Source organism: Oncorhynchus clarkii, chromosome 6 (assembly GCF_045791955.1).
Source record: "Oncorhynchus clarkii lewisi isolate Uvic-CL-2024 chromosome 6, UVic_Ocla_1.0, whole genome shotgun sequence".
NCBI classification, from domain to species: Eukaryota; Metazoa; Chordata; class Actinopteri; order Salmoniformes; family Salmonidae; genus Oncorhynchus; species Oncorhynchus clarkii.
Window position 1 is genome coordinate 70,516,371 of NC_092152.1, and position 21,049 is coordinate 70,537,419.

At 39.4% G+C, this 21,049-nt stretch overlaps 1 protein-coding gene across 1 annotated transcript; it reads left to right on the plus strand.

Moving 5' to 3' along the window:
- Positions 1 to 678: 678 nt before the first annotated feature.
- Positions 679 to 20,847, plus strand: LOC139411543 (vesicular glutamate transporter 2.1-like). The gene is made up of 12 exons (XM_071158026.1): positions 679 to 1,131; positions 2,892 to 3,147; positions 3,704 to 3,822; positions 5,599 to 5,713; positions 9,492 to 9,579; positions 9,713 to 9,799; positions 10,420 to 10,562; positions 14,754 to 14,903; positions 15,081 to 15,213; positions 15,415 to 15,525; positions 17,081 to 17,208; positions 17,338 to 20,847. Exons 1-12 carry the CDS (start codon positions 1,058 to 1,060, stop codon positions 17,677 to 17,679), a joined length of 1,746 nt encoding a protein of 581 aa, XP_071014127.1. The 5' UTR covers positions 679 to 1,057; the 3' UTR covers positions 17,680 to 20,847.
- The last annotated feature ends 202 nt before the right edge of the window (positions 20,848 to 21,049 follow it).

The window sequence follows — 21,049 nt, forward strand, 5'->3', positions numbered from 1 at the left end:
ATACCATTCTACCCTTTGATGTTATAGTTACAGTGGGGTGTGTGTGTGTGTGTGTGTGTGTGTGTGTGTGTGTGTGTGTGTGTGTGTGTGTGTGTGTGTGTGTGTGTGTGTTAGAGAGAGAGAGAGAGAGAGCAAGCGAGAGAGAGGTGGGTGAAAGTGTATGTGTGGGGGATGCCTAAATTATTGATGGATTCCTGTTTTCACGAGAGCTCATACGAAGGGAATCCAGCCCTCATCTGGTTTCCATAGCACCGCCCTCGGGAGGCTAAGACAGTATTGTATGTAGGCTACATGTAGACTTCATGCCTGATATAAAAACAAACATTGGGAAAGGTTGTAAAACTGGAAATGACTTGCGTTTGTATGTCATAGCCCTCGCACTTTGTAAGGTTATGATTTCCAAATGCAATCAAACCATCCTTTCTTATTCCAGCCTGAACCACTCCCTAAATCAGTCGATTACAGTATAACAACAATAGCTTTCAGGACAGTAGGCTATATTGAATATCTCTCTGGTGATCAGTTATGGGGACGCGGCGTGCACCACGCGCAGATAGTGTGCACGAGGCTGTCGCTGACCTTGGTGCTGAACAGCCAGAGGTTCTCGCGACGTCAGAAAAGCTGGCTGTCTCCACATGAGACGCGCAAGCCCAGCTCTGTGGTTTATAGAAGCAACTCCACACACCGCCAGTTCCCGCTTTTGCTGATTGTTTTTTTGTTTAAAATTATATGGTTATCACCGTAGACGCTTCTAACGTTTTTCTCTTTCGTTCGCTTTAGGAATTATCTGTAGATTTTCATCACGATGGCATTGCATGCACTTGTACGTGAGGCGAACGATGAGTATGTAATGGTGAATGGGGAATCAGAGCTCATCTGATTTCTCTCATATGTAGGCGTTTTACAGCGATCGACGCGTGATAGGCTACAGATCTTGTCTGCTTTTCTTATCAAATAATCATATACATCGCTTGCTTCACGGGTTTGTTCGGTCACATTGTACCGTAACATGAAGCTTAAACAATAGACATTTTTGAGAAAAACATTACATTTGGATATGGAGTCCGTCAAGATGAGAGCCAAAGAGGGGATAAAGGAATTTGGGGCGAAGACCCTGGGGCAGATGTACAAGTAGGTGTTGAAATTCTGTTTTATATACAGGCTAGCCCATGTTTAAACATAGGGCTGGTTATGATTTCTGTATTTTCAAGTGATAGGCCTACAATATGGTGGTGTCATATGGTGGTGTAATGGTAGTAGACTACTGTACGTTCCTAGCCTATGCCGAGAAGTGTGTTACTTTTATCTCAAACAGCTTGCAGTCATGGTCACGCCTCTAATAGACGTAGTGGGAAAATTATGCAATTCTGTATAACCTCGTGAAAGCACAGGAAGGACCTTGATGTATGTGGAAAAAGTCACTAATACATTCACACATTGAACAGATAGCTAGGAAAAGCATTTGCCGTGAACTAGCCTAGTATGTATGCGATTAGATCATTTAAAAAATCTTCGTTATCTTCGTTTGCAACTGCGTCCCTGTTATATTTTAAATATTTTACTAAAAACCTCATGTAGTTGTGGGAGGGTATCTATTTCATTATTTACGGGATGGGTATCGATGTATTACTAGTCTAAACGTCTAACTGATTTGTCTTGCTAAGTGACAAGGGCTTCATTCAGACATATATTCTGATGCTTGTAGTTGCAGCATACTGTCAATAAATGTATTGTTGAAGCTCTAAATGAATGTATTTCGTTTTGGTTAGAATATTTTTTCGATTCATTGGTGCTTCCTTCGATAGGCCTATTTTGATTCCAAATCCCACTTTAAACTTAGGCTGTATGAAATAACAGTTACATGTTATTGCGTAAAAAATATATATTTTTCGTTGGGCATAACGAAATTATCACCTTACTGTAGTTCATGTAAATTACACATTATGTGCAGTAGTTTTGATATTCCAAATGTATATTCTAAACAGGAGTGCTTAATTAGATATCTTCATTGTTACAGTGCCGTTGTGAATAAGAAAGAGTTCTTATAATTTTTTCCTTATGTCGATTTCACATTTTTTTTTAGGTGTAGGCCTAATACTGTAACTGTAGGCTAAGCTTTATTTGGGTTCATTTTGGGCAAACAAATTAATTGTGCATATGGTCATAAATGCATTTGAAACCGCAGCGGGAATGTTTTCCTGGAGAGATGAGCAACTGCCCAATCCGTGAATGCAAATGAGGGTGAAGGTGAGCGGTTGCTGCAATGCGGTGGACTCATCTTCATTCGCTTCTTGCTCCAATGTACGATGCTTTTTTTGGCCTTCGATTAAATTGAACCTGGTGCCGCTAACATACAGCGCTATTTTCTATTAATAGTTTCTAAATTACCTTGCTAAAGTAGACTTTTCGTTTAATGAAAAAAACAAAAACATTTTCTGGATCATGTTAGTTATCATGTTCTGAATCATGTTGGTTATCATTCATCAAATAGCGCCCCCAGTCGTTGGGGCGAATACACTATCCTCATAAAACAACGGATTGAATAGGCATATATATGTAATGTAGACCTAGATAACCTAATAAAATGATGTTTCAGTATGCTACCCAAAGACGATTGTTTTCAAATATAAATCAGTCGTCTTCCTTATTTTCAAAAACTTCTACATTTTAAATACTATTTTTGGACATGATGCAAGCCATATTTTGAAGGCTGCAGGCTATAAAATATAGGCATGTAGGTCTATCATTTAACTTAATTGTAGGCCTGAATTGTTGCTACACTAAAATGCCTTTATTTTTCATAACATTCAAATATCAAACGTAGGCTGATCTATTAATTTGATGCTGATTAACCGAGGAAATTGGATGACATTTTATCTGGCTGTTTGAAGGGTGATGGAGAAGCGACAGGGAACTGGTGAAGTTATCGAACTAACAGAGGACGGCAGGCCCTCTGAGGCCCAGGAGAAGAAAGCACCTCTGTGCGACTGCACATGTTTTGGGCTGCCCCGCCGATATATTATCGCCATCATGAGCGGTCTAGGCTTCTGTATATCCTTCGGCATCCGATGCAATCTGGGCGTGGCCATCGTGGGAATGGTCAACAACAGCACTATTCACAAAGATGGGAAGATCATCATCACAGAGGTGTGTATGGTGCACACTTTACTGACGTCAATATCGTGTCACCGCCCTCCTGCTCCATAATTTGTCTTCCCTAAAAATAGTCCAGATGTTGGAGGTCTCCTAATCTTCTCACACTTGACCTGACCTTATATTGAAAATAAACAATAAGCAAATGCAGATACAGGACATTTCCCTTATTGTATTGGTTTTATAGCGAGATTATCTCATTATTTTTCAGTGCAGCCATAATATGTATGCCACAACCATAAACTATGGTATCCCATAATAACACAGCATTTAGCCTGTGTATCCTACACATCGGAATTGTGTACGGTATATGATAGTAGTCATTATTGCTCACATTTCTGCTACTCACTATATCCTTATTTACTGTTATGATATGAGAGCCTTATGATTTGGTTATTAAAGTTATTATACGGTATTATACGTTTTGTGAATTATTGTATTGAATTATAATGAAATTATACATGTAAAGAGGATTTATTATGATGTTTCATCGATTTTTTATGGTTTGTTTTATTGTCTTTTTTATTGTCTTTTTTATTTCACTGGAAAGAAAGCGAAGTTCAACTGGGACCCAGAGACAGTCGGTATGATCCATGGTTCGTTTTTCTGGGGCTATATAGTGACGCAGATCCCGGGAGGGTACATATGCTCGAGACTGGCAGCTAACAGGTAGGCAGGCCTACATTATTTTTATTTTATTTTTTATTTATTTTTACAAAAGTTCTCATTCCCTCTCACAGTCTCAAATGTGATTTATTCGTTATTATTCATTTGGTTACTAAATCCATCACTATGAAATGAACGACCCTCAAGAAAAAAATGAAAATAGGTCTGATTTCTTTTAGTCATGAAGAGATGTACCCGAGCAACTGTGATGATGACGTGGATGTTGGCTACTGAAGCCTGGATATACTATCGGTTTTCAACGTATTATTATCAGAATAAATTTTGTGATAAGCAATTTTTTAACAGAATCAACATTTTAATGGTCTGAAAATGTTGCAGACACAATGGCATACAAGGGTTTGCTTGGACGTTTCAAATCTTTACGACAATTCGGCCTTTTTTGTAAATGAGAGGGAGGATTTGTAGGCCTGTATTGTGACCCAAGGTTTAACAGACAGTAGGCATAGTAACCAGTGTGACACTGTGACTGCAATGGAGAAGGCCATTAATGGGGAATTAATTTGGGAGGGAGCGACTCAGCCGCTGACGCTGGCAGTACTATTGAGATTTGACGGTGTCGCTCCGGTCCACAGGGCTTTCTGCCACCTGTTAATGAGGTCCCCGGGGGGAGCCGTGTCTAATTTGTTGCATTCTGGGGGCATGGCGACCAGCCCGGTCCTCGTCGCCGAAGGCTTACTCACGCTCGTATGCACTGTGCACACTAAACATGGCTTATAAATAAGGTTAAGGCCTAGCCTGCATGAGGCCTGAGCAGCATTAAATATAGGAGATGACAATAGGAAATCTAGGTTTAATTACTTTATATTTAGTGGGTCTTTGGACCTTAGTTCATCATAGTAGTGCCCATAATAATTTGGTGATGGCAAGTTATACCCTGAATATACATGAAGAAAAACTATCAATTTGGTTGAGTATATACAATATTACTATTTGTTGAGCGGGCTATTTAAATATATACGCTGTGTTACATGTGTATAATCTAGTTTAATGTATAACATGTTTATTGTCTATATGCTTTCTTGATTGACATTGAGATGTAATCGAATCAACCTGTCTCGTGCCAGAGAGTCACCTCAATCGGATTAGAGTTGCCCCACGCGTGCGGGTGGGAGGAGCGGGGTCTCCGGGTGTGTACAAGACGTGACAAAATTTTTAAAATTACCATGTTTCGTGTTATTCATTAGCGATTGCCTCCACTGGCTCAGCTGCGCTGAAACCAATGTCGTCTGCTGTCGGCACTCCCTGTCATCACGCTTTCATTTCTTTCTCCAATTGAATTATTGCAATCAAACGTAAATTGAAAAGTTAAAGGTGCACTAGCCAATGCTTGACATGAAAAAATCCAAGTCTTAAATATTTTAATTATGCAAGAAAATTATATATATAATTTGATTAGAATAAGAACAGCAGGCCGAATATAGGCCTTATATAATAACCATTAGAACATTGGATAGAGAAATTACATTAAATAGCCTATTTGAAAAGCACTAACTCCATTTCGATAGTAAGCCAGTAAATGAGTGTGGAATGTGATATGTTCGATGGGTCCCTGATGAATTTAGCCCGGATGGCCATAAAAAAAATCTGAGATTAATAAATGAAACATCAAGTCAATGAGAGGCCTAGGCCTTTGAAGAATAAATTGGCCAATACATAAATGCAGGTTAAATAAATCACTAGGCCTACTGGATACATTGTTTATCAAAAGGATAAACGACATACGATATGTGCAAATGTATATATTTCTGTTTCATTTAGGGTTTTCGGTCTAGCCATTTTCCTTACCTCGACGCTCAATATGTTAATCCCCTCCGCGGCACGGACGCATTATGGACTGGTCATCTTTGTGAGGATATTGCAAGGGCTGGTGGAGGTAAGGAGTTATTTAATTCAAAAGTCACATTTCTGGAGAGCTATTTTTTTCTATGCACATTTTAATTGAGATTGCATTGGCCTATCCTGTCAATACCACATCTTTTGAAAATGGCCAATTTTCCTTTGTGGCATTTCAATTATGATTAGGCTACAGTATACCAGAGGCAATGGAATAGAGGCAGTACAACAGCCAGAATTCACCCTGGAGAAATGTGAGACTGTTGTATTGATCTGCAGCTGGGTATTTGTTGTGGGAGAGTCCTCTCCCCTGTCTGTTCTAAAAATATGTTCGGCGTTTTTTACACAAAAATTAACTGTAGTTGTTCTGGTTTTGTCCCATCTTGATTACTGTCCGGTAATATGGTCACGTGCAGCAAAGAAAGACATAGAAAAGCTGCAATTGGCTCAAAACAGAGCAGCACGCCTTGCCCTTAACTACACATCAGTCTTTCCTGGTTGATGGTTGATGAGAGATTAACTGCTTGTCTTCTAGTTTAAAAAAAAATATTACTGTGATGAAAATTCCAGATTGTCTGCATAATCAAATAACATACAGCTCAGACACCCGTACATACCCCACAAGACATGCCACCAGGGGTCTCTTCACAGTCCCCAAGTCCAAACGAAATGACGGCAAAGCACAGTATTTTACAGAGCCATGATCGCTTCCATCTCCAATTACTCAAGCAAACAGCAAAATGACACACACACACACACGCACGCACACACACACACACACACACACACGCACACACGCACACACAAACTATCACACTATCACACTCTAACACACACAATCTACACACACATTATTCTTTAGTTGTATTGTTTGTATATCTTTATACAGTTATTTTACATTTGTGTAACTGTTCTTGTCTATCAGTGTATCAGTGTTTTCCCACTGGGCACAGACGGCAAATTAACATTGATTCCACGTTGGTTCAGTGTAATTTCATTGAAATAATGATGTGGAAACAACGTTGATTCAACCAGTGTGTGCCCAGTGGGTTGTTACTTGACATGTTTTATGTTTTTGTGTGGGCCTGCTGCTTCGGCAAAAGCTAATAGGGAGCCAAATAAACCAATAAACCACAGTTAGAAAAATGCTGGTCTAGCCAGAATCATATTCCCAAAGACAATGTGCTGAAACATCAGCAGCTCATGAATCCACTGTCCAGTAGGCAAATTGAAACATGAGATGTTGTTGGCAGCGGCTGTAAAACATGATGCCATGTTGATACTGAAGGGCAGGCTACATTCACAGTGTCATAATAAAACACATCCAGCTAAACAAATCAGATGTGGAAAAAGTACTCAAATGTCATACTTGAGTAAAAGTGAAGATACCTTAATATAAAACGACTCCAGTAAAACTGAAAGTAGATAAGTAAAAGTAAAAGTTGTCAAAAATATAAATAGTAAAGTAAAGTACAGATACCCCAAAACAATGACTTAAGTAGTACTTTAAAGTATTTTTACTTATTTACTTTACACCACTGAAACAGATACACAATCCTGGCAGCAGAGACAACCATTGAGAATCATTTTGAACACCATTGATGGAATTTTAGAATAATACTTTATTGTCCATTATCTTGCAGAGATTGGAAATGTATATTTATTCTCACAGGCCTGACTAACTACTTTCAGTGCAATAATTATATTAAAATAATTGTCTATAGGCTGCGTTGGCTGTGAGTGATAGACATAGGGTTCAAATTAATGTCTTGTGATAATGAATGGTGTAATTCAATAACAACAGCACATCTACGTGTTTGGCATTGATGGCTGAGGTGAGACTGGGCCAGTAGCTCCCATCTGGGCACACACTGGTTGAATCAACGTTGTTTCCACCTCATTTCAATGAAATGACGTTGAACCAACGTAGAATAGACGTTGAATTGACCTCTGTGCCCAATGGGTCCTTGATTTGAATGAGCCATCATGTGACAAAGGCTAATCTGGTTATGTCTTGTTTTTGTCTCTGTAAGGAAAGGCTTCAGTGTTTTGAGTAAATTCAGTAAATAGCGCGACATTAATTAAGTTGGGCGTGGCATACGAGCTTACAGGAGGACCTAAAAGTGATTCATATATAGTGATCTCAGATCAGTCCAGTGGATAGCTAGGATAAATCTCCTCCTAGCATGTCCATGCAGATTGCATTTTCAAATAGCACACTCTGTTCCAATTAGCAGCTAATGAACATTTAATGGCAGCAGCATTGTCAGTGTAATGAGATGCTCATCAGTTAGCTCAGAGCACTGCGTCTCTTATTAATGTTAATCAAAAAGGCAATGAATAGAGAGAGGTATGTTGGTTTTGGTTTGTGATCATATTTGATTTACAACCATGGCAGCTCATATCTAGTAGTATCATCTCGTGTGATTGTCAGCTCAGTGCAGGCAAATCTATTATCAATATGTCTTATGTTTACAATTTCTCCCATTATTCTGTGAAACCATCTATTTGAATTGCACAGTTTTCTACATTTAGTCTTTAAGATGGTTGTGTGCAATCTCATGTTTTTAATTTTATTTTTTTATATATATTAATCAGTTGGGCCAAAATGGGTGAACTATTTGAAGGACATGTGAAGAATGATTAGAAGACAAGGTTAAGATGACAAATGAATGTTGCATTTTACCAAATGAATCCAATCCAATACACTATATCTTAGCTAACACATTGAGGGCGATAGACTGTAACAAGGCTCAAGATTCAAGGCCTGCCCACTGGGCACACACTGGTTGAAACAACGTTGAATTGGTGGTTATTTCATGTTCATAAATGTTTAATTTTACCCAATGAAACCCACAGGGGTGGTAATTGTAACAAAATGCCTACAAGTTTAAGAGATTACATGTTACCCCAGGAAAGGTAGCCTATCGGTTAGAGCTTTGGGCCAGTAACTGATTGGTCGCTGGTTCAAATACCCGAGCCGACAAGGTGTCAATGCGCCCTTGAGTCAGGCACTTAACCCTAATTTGCTCCAGGGACGTCATATTACTGGATGGCCCTGTAAAACTGCACCTATCAGGTATATGTGACAAATAAAACATACAGTACCAGTCAAAAGTTTGGACACACCTACTCATTCATGGCTTTTTCTTTATTTGTACTATTTTCTACATTGCAGAATAATAGTGAAGACATCAAAATGATGAAATAACACATATGGAATCATGTAGTAACAAAAAAAGTGTTCAACAAATCAAAATATATTTTAGATTCTTCAAAGTCGCCACCCTTTGCCTTGATGTTGACACTCGGATATAAATGATGAAGGGCGGTAACTATAGAAACAAGACAGCTTTATTCACGTCAGGGGAATTTAGTAAAAAGTGTCAGCCTATTTGCAACACACCTCCTTGTTATTGTATTTCCATTGTTGTGTGTTTCACCTGCATTCAGTAGTCTATGAATTGCATGATTATGAAGGCATACATGTATGAAAGCATGTAGACTTATTTACAGTGTATGTAGTTCTGTCTTGTGATGTACATGTATTATGTCATGTTTGATGTTTTGTGTGGACTCCAGGAAGAGTAGCTGCTGCTTTAGCAGTAGCTAATGGGGATCCTAATAAAATGCTAAATACTAAATGTTAAGCAGTATTGCTAGAATCCATTGCTATTGCCATAAGGAGCAGGATGATCAGACTTTTCTGGCCGTCTTATTCATTATAATTTAATGATAATAGCAGCAGTATGATTTACTTCAAACCAGTTACCTACTCTTAGTTGCTCATGGTTCTGTGGTTTGTGTGACCTACCCAGGGAGTGACCTACCCAGCCTGCCATGGGATCTGGAGTAAGTGGGCTCCTCCTCTGGAGAGGAGTCGCCTGGCAACCACCTCATTCTGTGGTAAATACTCTTTTCAAAGTATCTTATCTGTCACACTATGGTAGTGAAGCAAGAGGTACAGTAGTTGTACTTCCTTTGTCTATTTAGATTTCCTTTTTCTTCTCTTCCCCCTCTCTACCATTTCCTCTTACAGGTTCCTATGCTGGTGCTGTCATTGCCATGCCTCTAGCAGGGATCCTGGTGCAGTACTCGGGCTGGTCCTCTGTGTTCTATCTCTATGGTAAGATAGTGTTCCATGGTGATGTTATAGCTTCCAAATTTAAAAGCATGAGCTGATGCACACCCATCCCGAAGAAGGCACTGTGTGACAAAACGTTGGTTAAGTTTACCCACTCAATTGTTGGGAGCATATATAGAGTTTTCAACTGTTATTCTTTTTATATATCGCTATCAAATTTGTTTTTTGTAATTTTTTCACATTCTAACCAACAACCTATTTGAAAATATGTTGCTTAAAGTACATCATCTTCAGGACATTTTAAAGCTGGTTGCTGATGCTTTCAGACCTCCAGACCATTGATTTCTTCCCATTGTTTTTGTGGAACTGTTCTCCAATAATTTTCCATCTCACCCTGGACTAAATGAATTTGACCTTTCTGTCTGGGGTTTAGTCTATGGGGGATTTCTGAAAGATCCGACTGCCTTTTATGAATTTGATGTTATCGTATAGGCCAATCTAAGCTTTTCACATGTTCACATACAACAATGACACAATTAAAACACATTTAAAATAGGGTTTCTGTAGCTTTGCTGCATGGTTCCATAATGACTAGAAGATATACATAATCCACCACCCATATTTTATTTATCCTGTGTAATAATCCCAATATCATTGTGCAGGGTGCTTTGGGATCTTCTGGTATATGTTCTGGATCCTTGTGTCGTATGAAAGTCCTGCTGTGCACCCTACCATCACCCAGGAGGAACGAGTCTACATAGAGGAGAGCATCGGGGAGAGTGCCAAGCTCATGGGCCCTGCTGAGGTGAGGGACAGGGCTTGAGGTTGGTTGAATAAAAGTTGTTTGAAGGGTTTCAAACAACTTTCACTCAACTAACCTCATGCCCTGCTTCTCTGTTTCAGTGAAATAATCAAAATCTGTGTGAAAGTTTGACAAAAGTTTTTTAGTTGGCCATTACGTTTTCTGAGTGATATTAGGCCAGAGTTCTCAAAGTCTTCAAAGTCCACTTCTCCTCAAATCGATTCCTATGATATTAAATTGGGAGATGATACTATGCCCCACTTTCTATTCAGGCTTGTTTTGATCTCTGCTCCCCTGAGGCCTCATGCATAAACTGCGAGTACGTCCAAAATATAGCAGCACGTTCTATAATATATAGTCGAATTTAACAGGTAAACATTTGATCTTTTACATTGAAGTAGGCCTATGTTGGCTACTGTAAGTACACAACGTAGTCTCGGGGCAATCTCTGACACTCTGACACTCTATTTAGTATGGTATGTTACGTAAAATTAGCCTCCTGTGACGCGGAAAAAAATGTTTGTGGTCAGAAAATATGGTTATTTATATTTCATTGTATGTGCAGAATTGTCCTCTGTATCTGTCATTAGGATGTAAATATTACAAAATTGACATTACAATCAATGGGTACAGTAGATGAAAAACATAGATGTGGCATGTGGGTGTCCACTACAGAGCAAATTTTTTAGAAACTCTTATTTAGCTCTTATTTAATGTAAAAAAAATATTACAAGTCCTGACAACTCACTTAACTATTCCTGTGAAATCCACATACTAGAAACAATTTGAATATCAAACTCACAAAAATTATCTTTAATAATTACACACACTTCTTTTCAAATTACCATAAAATGTGCACATTTTGGACGGCAGCTATTTTTTTTAAGAACCAGGAAGATAAAGTTGTCAAAGTCACACCCCCACATGTGATATCACTGAAAAGCCCATCATGTCCTCTCAAAGGGACAACAGGACTTAATACAGTGGCTTGTATGGCCTTAGAGATACGGACCAAGAACTGATGTCCACTAAAAAGGACAAAAATGAATTGCTGGGTCTCAGGAGTTTAGGTTACATTATGAAAGAATAGCGGTCGTGCAATATTCTATGAATTACAGGATGTATAATATCATACATTTTACCCAGTCGTACAATAGCATACGAATTGGATGACGTAACTTATTATATATCTTGAATGATGCATAGTATTGTACGTCTTGATCTGAGACAAGGTTGCTTGTTGCACCATAACAACAAAGGAGAATTATAGAGATAATTTATGTTGGCGGTTAGGGGAACTAACGTCAAAAAGTTAGAAGAACTAAAATGACAAAGTTTACGTGAATTTATGTAGCAGGTTAGGTGGATTGGGTTAAGTTTAGAATAAGGGTTAGGAGAAGGGTTAGCTACGCGACTTGAACATGCAACTTTTGGATTGCTAGTCTGTCGCGGATTAAGGAAACAGCATGCTTCCAAACTCAGCTAGGCTAACTGAACGAGTGTGCTCACATACTCCTTTAATAGTCCTTCTTTTGAAAAACGAGAAAAAGCAGCAATAGTAATATTTGTCCATTTGGAGATATCATAGCCAGTATACGCGTCCTCAAAATAATCCGAATTGATTTAAAATAACTCAAATCTGTCATTTATTTTCATAGCTGTGCAATTTTGCATCTGACAAGGACGTTTGGTGTAGTATTTTTTTGCATGAGGACCAGTCGTCTCTCGATGAATGACAACAGGCACTTCGGCTTCCAACTTTGGCTTGCCTGGAGAAAATGTTTTGTGTGCCTGAACAGCCGAAAAAACCCTTGCCAGTCCACAACAAAGAAAAAAGTCACAACATGTCATCATAATATACAGTTGAAGTCGGAAGTTTACATACACCTTAGCCAAATACATTTAAACTCAGTTTTTCACAATTCCTGACATTTAATCCTACTAAAACATTCCTTGTCTTAGGTCAGTTAGATCACCACTTTATTTTAAGAATGTGAAAAGTCAGAATAATAGTAGAGAGAATGATTTATTTCAGCATTTAGTTATTTCATCACATTCCCAGTGGGTCAGAAGTTTACATACACTCAATTAGTATTTGGTGGCATTGCTTTTAAATTGTTGAACTTGGGTCAAATGATTCGGGTAGCCTTCCAAAAGCTTCCCACAATAAGTTGGGTGAATTTTGGCCCATTCCTCCTGACAGAGCTGGTGTAACTGAGTCAGGTTTGTAAGACCTCCTTGCTCACACATGCTTTTTCAGTTCTGCCCACAAATTTTCTATAGGATTGAGGTCAGGGCTTTGTGATGGCCACTCCAATACCTTGACTTTGTTGTCCTTAAGCCATTTTTCCACAACTTTGGAAGTATACTTGGGGTCATTCTCCATTTTGAAGACCCATTTGGGACCAAGCTTTAACTTCCTGCCAGATGTCTTTATATCCTCATAATTTTGTTCCTCATGATGCCATCTATTTTGTGAAGTGCACCAGTCCCTCCTGCAGCAAAGCACCCCCACAACATGATGCTGCCACCCCCGTGCTTCACGGTTGGGATGGTGTTCTTCGGCGTTCAAGCCTCCCCTTTCTTCCTCCAATCATAACAATGGTCATTATGGCCAAACAGTTCTATTTTTGTTTCATCAGACCAGAGGACATTGCTCCAAAAAGTACGATCTTTGTCCCCATGTGCAGTTGCAAACCGTAGTCTGGCTTTTTTATGGCGGTTTTGGAGCAGTGGCTTCTTCCTTGCTGAAAGGCCTTTCAGGTTATGTCAATATCGGACTCGTTTTACTGTGGATATCTTCACAAGGTCCTTTGCTGTTGTTCTGGGATTGATTTGCACTTTTTGCACCAAAATACGTTAATCTCTAGGGAGACAGAATGCGTCTCCTTCCTCAGCGGTATGACAGCTGCGTGGTCCCATGGTGTGTATACTTGCGTACTATTGTTTGTACAGATGAATGTGGTACCTTCAGGCGTTTGGAAATTGCTTCCAAGGATGAACCAGATTTTTTTCTGAGGTCTTGGCTGATTTCTTTTGATTTTCCAATGATGTCAAGCAAAGAGGCACTGAGTTTGAAGGTGGTCCTTTAAATACATCCACAGGTACTCCTCCAATTGACTCGAATGATGTCAAATAGCCTATCAAAAGCTTCCAAAGCCATGACATCATTTTCTGGATTTTTCCAAGCAGTTTAAAGGCACAGTCAACTTAGTGTATGTAATCTTCTGATCCACTGTAATTGTGATACAGTGTATTATAAGTGAAATAATCTGTCTGTAAACAATTGTTGTGAAAATTACTTGTGTCATGCACAAAGTAGATGTCCTAACCGACTTGCCAAAACTATAGTTTGTTAACAAGACATTTGTGGAGTGGTTGAAAAACGAGTTTTAATGACTCCAACCTCAGTGTACGTAAACATCTGACTTCAACTGTATACACAAACTGTTCCAAACTGTTTTGGCCCATCATTCCTCCCCGACCAACCTCCCTACTTTCGCTTATGTCCGAAGTAACTAGAACATTAGTAGGTATGATACAGTACTTCTTGGAGGTGCTCAGAAATAAGTGCAGTATATTCCGTATGACTCTGAGGCCAGGATGATGTACTGTAATAGATGTTTTATTTATTTAGAGTAGACAATGTTTCAGAATTCGCGGGTAGACCATCATAAACAGGATTGTGGAAAAGTCGATGCAAAACATTGTTGAATTCAAACGTTCTGCTGACAGGTCAACAGCAATTTCCATTGTTTTCTCTTTCAGAAACAGACAGTTCTTTTGCCAGCTACAGCATAAATTACTGCAAAAGATTAAAAGATTCTGCCAACACAGTAAATAGACCAGTAGCTTATGTAAAATATTTGACAGTATGGGTAGCTACAGTATTGCTGTGTGATAGGAGCATAACATCATAGCCTATTTCATCTCAGAGCCTATAGGAAGGCAAGACATAGAAGCCCAATAATCTAATGATAAACTACATATTGAACAATAATTCATCTTTTGCATAGAAGTGTGATGGCTGTAGCATTTAGCCTACTTTTAAATGGTTTCAAATATACAATAAATCTATCAGAATGTGCGGACAGGCACTCTCTATAGGCTGCATGTATGTGTTTCTCTCTTTCGCACCGCTGCTAGCCTTTCACTGGTAACTCATGTATTTTCCTCCCTTTTGCTCCATTGTAGAAATTTAAGACCCCCTGGAAAAAGTTCTTCACCTCCATGCCTGTCTATGCAATCATCGTGGCCAACTTCTGCAGAAGCTGGACCTTCTACCTACTGCTTATTAGTCAGCCGGCCTACTTTGAGGAGGTGTTTGGGTTTGAGATAAGCAAGGTGAGACCAGTGGAGCGTTCCCAGGATAGGGCACCAGCCTAGCCAAACAGTGTTTCTGGGGTATGGTACTCGGGGCCTAGGTGAGGGAGGGATGTGTGAAAATGTTGTGCTAGGCTCTAACGGACTTTAATACCTTACCTCTATGTTGATGTTGATTTCAACTGTTCCTGTCCTCAGGTTGGCATGGTGTCTGCCCTGCCCCACTTGGTGATGACGATCATTGTGCCCATTGGAGGGCAGTTGGCTGACTACCTACGCAGCAGGAACATCCTGTCTACCACTACAGTTAGGAAGATCATGAACTGTGGAGGTGAGAGAACCCCTTCGGCACACTATGCACAATTATATCAAATGTGTTTAATAGAATAGTACTGCTTTTACACTATCTGTATGATGGTGATACAATGACTGTAGCAAAGCAATTCTGTTTTGGACTGTAATTAAATTGCAACTGTGATGGCCCATAGCCCCTGGGTTACTGTAGCATGTGTGTGACTGTCTGTCTCTGCAGGGTTTGGCATGGAGGCTACGCTGCTGCTGGTAGTGGGATTTTCCCACACAAAAGGGGTGGCTATTTCCTTCCTGGTCCTTGCTGTGGGCTTCAGTGGATTTGCCATATCAGGTCAGTGTCTGTTAAACATGTGGTATCAGAGAGTCTGCCAGCATAGATCACAGCTGCCTGTAGGATACTCCTCCTTTACTATTTGTAGACAGAGAACAAATCTACCAACTACACCGTAGATTCTGTCTATAATGGCCACTATTTATTGCCGGTTGATGTTTATTGTCATGAATCTTGCCATGGAAGCAGCACTGAGGGATTTCCTCTAGATGGGCCGGCTGAAAAATCTAAGTAGGCTATATCGTCAAAATTCAAGAAAACAAAACGTAACCTTTTGGTCTTAATTTAAGGTTAGGCATTAGGGTTAGCAGTGTGGCTAGGGTTAGGTTTAAAATCAGATTTTATGACTTTGTGGCCTTGCCAGCTAGTGACCACTCTGCAGAGCTGCCTCCAGAACAAGATTCATGATGAAAAACTAACTTGCCTACTTATTGTTCCACAGCCACCGATGTGGTCTAAAAAGGACTTGCAATCAGCAATATCCAGCTACAAAGGGAACAGGGTTGATTTCTCACATTTCTCAAACATCTATTCCAGCTGAAGCTTGTGTCCGCAAGGCAGACCTTGGTTTTACTACTACTCATTTTCCTTGGGCTTTCTCCTGAAGTATTTAATAATTCAGCACAAGTCCCAGAGGAGCTGCCATACAGGCTGGCTGTGTGCAGCTACAGAGGACGCTCAGTGTGGGGGAGGAGATTCACTGGCTAGCTACTCCCTTTGCAACAAGATGGCTGCATGGGGCTTTGTTTTCATCGCAATTTCATTTCCATTACATTTATATTATGCTTGGGATATTTCAGTAGTTTTGATGCATCCACATACTAGTACTCCATTAAGGGGGATGTGGTCTTAATTAAAGAAAAAAAGGTCATTACTAATGGTGGTTTTTATTACCTACCTAGAATGAGCTCTAGAGACCATAAGGGCTAGAGCCTATCAGATCTGCGCTAGCCGACATCCACATATCGGTTGTTTTGTCGGTGTCTGAGGTGGAACTTCTTTAGAGCTGTCAAATTGACAAGTGGCTCCTTGCGTCAGTTTATCACGGACACTGCCATTGGATGCAAGTACAAAACCAACCAACTTCATAATCCGACTTTATAATTAGAAGTTCATGCAGCCACGTTACAAGTTCAAACACTCGAATGCGTGATGTTTTATTGCCTGATAGGCTATGATTCCCCCCATCCAAATTAACATTAAATAATGAATTAGCATATACGTTCTATTGGCGTTTTGAACTTCTAACGCAGTGGGGATACTAAGGAAGGGAGTGATTTGTGACACAACAGCAGCCACTCACTTATTTGTCAGTTCATAACGCAGTTACACCTCCAACAACAGTTGTCATGCAGATGTCAGCCATCGCGGGTTTACACTAGATTTGATTGAAACGAGGTCTAAGTTATAGTGAAATCAGTTAAACCACAAGAACTATAACCACTGGATTTTATTTAATCAAATGCTAATCAATTGTTGTCTTAGAGATTTGTCATGTAGAGAGTAACTTCACACTGAAAACCTTGTATTTCATTCTGAACGTTCTTTCCATCAGGATTCAACGTCAATCACTTAGACATTGCTCCACGCTATGCCAGTATCCTTATGGGCATATCCAACGGTGTGGGCACCCTGTCTGGCATGGTATGCCCATTGATCGTAGGTGCCATGACAAAAAACAAGGTAAGACATTCTGTTACCCTTGGAAAGTCCATAAAACATAATGGTTAAACGTAGATTCATTATCAGATAGAACTACAATTCTCTGTGACTTTGTATAAAACACTTTATATTCCATGTGTCCACATGAAGACTCGAGAAGAGTGGCAGTGGGTGTTCCTCATCGCTGCTCTGGTTCACTACGGGGGAGTCATCTTCTATGGCATCTTTGCCTCTGGAGAGAAGCAGCCGTGGGCCGACCCAGAGCTGACCAGCGATGAGAAGTGTGGCTTCATCGATGAGGATGAGCTGGCAGAGGAGACGGGCGACATCACCCAGAGTTACAGTGCCCTGGGCGGCGGTCCGACCAAAACGTATGGTGCCACTACGCAGAACGGGGGCTGGGCTGACAGCTGGGATAAGAAGGAGGAGTTTGTCCAGGAAGAGGCAGAGGGAGGGCCGTATGGCTACAGGCAGGACCAGGACTACTCCTAGAGACAGCAGACACAATGACCATCAAACGGTAGACTTATTTTGTATTGTTTACCAGTTTAGACGAAACAAGTCAAAAACCAAACAAAAAAAATAACAATCCATTGTTGTATGTTTGCACAAATTCAAATCAATATTTCAAAATATAAAATTAGTTCAAAACAGGATTTTATTGTGCAAATAAAAATATTACTATAGAGATGTAACACATATCAAATTGGCAGATCTATTTGTAAACGTAATATGCATATAAATTATAGATATATTTATTTGGAGTGCAATTGTGTGTAAGTGTGAACCATTTCCACCTCATCAATCTGAGCTTCTTCATTCTGGAGAAGCCTGTTATGTACGATCAGACAAGATTTAACTGGCTTCCTGGATCATCATGCCTAACTGGTTCTTATTACAACTCCTCATGAGCCAGCCATTGCAGTGTAAAAGAAACATGTCACTGGTAAAAGGGGACTTAACCAGGAATGAGACTGTATGTCTTAGGTTGTACAGTATCTCTTCTGAATGCACTGAAAGTAGTGTGTCCTTTTAATGCACAATATCATTTTCTTTTCTTCTTATTATTAGTTTGTTAAACTGTGTCTTTAACACAAAAAGGCATAAAAATACAATAATGTTTTGAAGAACGACATAACACTTTCGCCAGCTGATGTAAAAGTCTTAAGATGCATGAAAGAAGAATAATGACGAAGCGTTGCTCACGTGTTTACTGTGCCATTTTGAGAGCTTGGGACTATACGGTTCTATCTGCATTTTCAGAGCTTGGGACTATACAGTTCTATCTGCATTTTGAGAGCTTGGGACTATACGGTTCTATCTGCATTTTGAGAGCTTGGGACTATACGGTTCTATCTGCATTTCTTTCAAAATGAAGTTAGTGACATAGCCTTGTTCTGTTCAATGTTCTCTTCCTATATACCCCAATTCAAGTTGTTAAGTTCAAAAGACTACAAGATATAAAATACCTGACACCATTCAAACCAATGAGGGTTTGGAACTGTGAAGCCAATTATCTCAGAATCATCTTCTTACAGATTGAACCTTGTAGTCCCAAGCTCTCTATTTCATGCCTATAACGATGTTACATCTGTTGTTAAAAGTGTACGTTTGGAGGTTACAAACATTCATAACTCAGTTATGTAATTATTATGATCATTATGTCAGTTAAATTGTGTGGTCAATTCAAGTCATTTCAAGGCATTTCAATGAGCTTTGTTGTTGTTTAAAGGTAAATGTTTGTCTGAGGTGACTAAAGAAAAATAACTATGATGTATAAGAGCACATGGACAATATAACCAAATGCTGGCCGGCACTATCAAGGGCCTGTGCAATGCAGAGAAAGACCAGCCAGCCGATCCAGAAGTAGCCAATCAGTATATCTACTGTACAGACAGTCCGTCAGCAGGAGATATGTTTTGCTAATGAAAAGGAAACATTTTTAGACTGGGATAGTGACCCAGAAAGACAATGTTGTTAAAGAAAACTATACCTTACCAGTCCAGGAGGACAATTAGCCAAGTTGGGGATTGAGATTCATATTACATATACTTGTAAAAACATTAGAGCATTACTGAATAAAAAAACATGACAGTATAGCTGTTACTGCCTATGTAATGTATGTCACATTGAACGTTTACCATTCCTTAAAGAGTAGGTAGACAATCAAAAGAGCAGCAAGACATGATTTAGCCAGTGTGTATAGAGTGGGAATGACCAGTGTAGAGATACTGGGTTCCAGTCAATGATTTATATATACACTAGATGACTGACAAGGGCCTTGTTTAGAAGCCGCCACGCCTCCATCTTGGCACTCCCCAACAATGTAAATAAATATTTTGGAAGCTATAAAAATGCATTTATTAATGCCTACATTTGTTTTTGCCATGTTTATTCTATTACAGAAACTTTAATGCATACTGTTAAATGATATTATGTGAGCTAAACATTCCAAAAAATACATGTAAAATGTTTTCCTTAAAAGTATAAGTTACTGTCCCCATTACAAAAAAACAACTTAAATACATGTCATTTTGGCCTATAATAATTTAATTGTAATACTATAGAATTCCATTAATTCCAATGGAGGACTGCTCCTACTGGGAAGTGCCAATATGGCTGACCGGTGGCTTCAAAGCCTCTCATTGACCAGTAGATAGCATCAGCAATCCAGGGTTTATATACATCATTGGTTTCAGTAGCGTGTCAGGGACCTAAACCTGCTTTTCACTGTCTGTCTGTGGAGACCAAAAGTCAGCACTTCACAATGTATTTATGGAAATGTATTTATGCATGGAACAAAGCCGTAGTCTGAATGTTCTTACTTTTTATTTCTTTCACAAAATGTATTTTGTCTCTCAAACTGTTACTAATGTGTCAATTTCTTTGCACAATTTACCAAAGGTAACGTGTCAAGCTGGGTTTGAACAGGAGGGCTATATACTAAAGGAATTGCTGGACATTGCAGTGAAGGCCTCTGTAGGCCTCTCCAGGTGGCGCTAACCATACTCAGTGTACAAAGCAATAAATCCATGGTAACAGTTGTTGTCAACCATTGAAAAATGTAAAACACTAGCATATGTAACTAGAGCGTTACTTTTACGTTTCAAACTGTGTTTTTTGTGATATCAAATATAGAAAAGAACAAACACAAGTACTTGTAAAAATATAAAACCTATGTAGTTAGAGTCCTCCACACAGCTCTTTGACATGCTGATAATGCAGGGAGTTTGTGAGGGGACTGCTCACCAGAAGAGAATGATACCCTGGGCCATTCCTATGACATGGATGATGTCTATCTCCATATCTCTATGGTTCCACTCCTGTTGGTGTCTGCGCATCCGTTGTTGTTCTGTACAGTTTTCAGTGGTCGTTTTGGAGGGTGTGCTATTGTTCAGTTTTTTCTCTCTCTCTAAACCCTGTTGGTTTGATTGATGTGTGTTCTGTCAGTGGCTGGACCCCTATTGCCCCCTTAACCATCTGTCTCTAACCACCTAAACCCCTTTCATTGTTGCAATATTCAATGAAGTGAAGATTGTCTGTAAAGGTGATCTAACATTTACAGAAATGGTAGATGTATAACATGACGTAACGGTACCTTCTTCCTGTTTTGTGCCTCTGAGTGAAGTTACAGTGTGATTCTATGGCTTATTTTGCTGTGTCAATGGAGAAATTTGTTGATGTCAAAATGAAATGCTCTATATATCCATTTTTATAAAAAAACAAATGAACAAAACATAACTTGTGTCTGTGTTTGTGTGAACACATCCACAATCGTACAGCTCAATCAGTGAAGTCTGTATAGGCAGATGAAGAAGCCTGGCTTTAAGTCCAATTGCTGTATTTATGATTCCAAGGGGAA

What these genes read in the sequence shown, in the direction of transcription:
- LOC139411543 (XM_071158026.1), top strand. Translation starts at nt 1,058, where the DNA reads ATGGAGTCCGTCAAGATGAGAGCCAAAGAGGGGATAAAGGAATTTGGG. An exon ending in GGCAACCACCTCATTCTGTG is followed by an intron (nt 9,580 to 9,712) that starts GTAAATACTCTT and finishes TTCCTCTTACAG; the next exon opens with GTTCCTATGCTGGTGCTGTC. An exon ending in GAAGATCATGAACTGTGGAG is followed by an intron (nt 15,214 to 15,414) that starts GTGAGAGAACCC and finishes CTGTCTCTGCAG; the next exon opens with GGTTTGGCATGGAGGCTACG.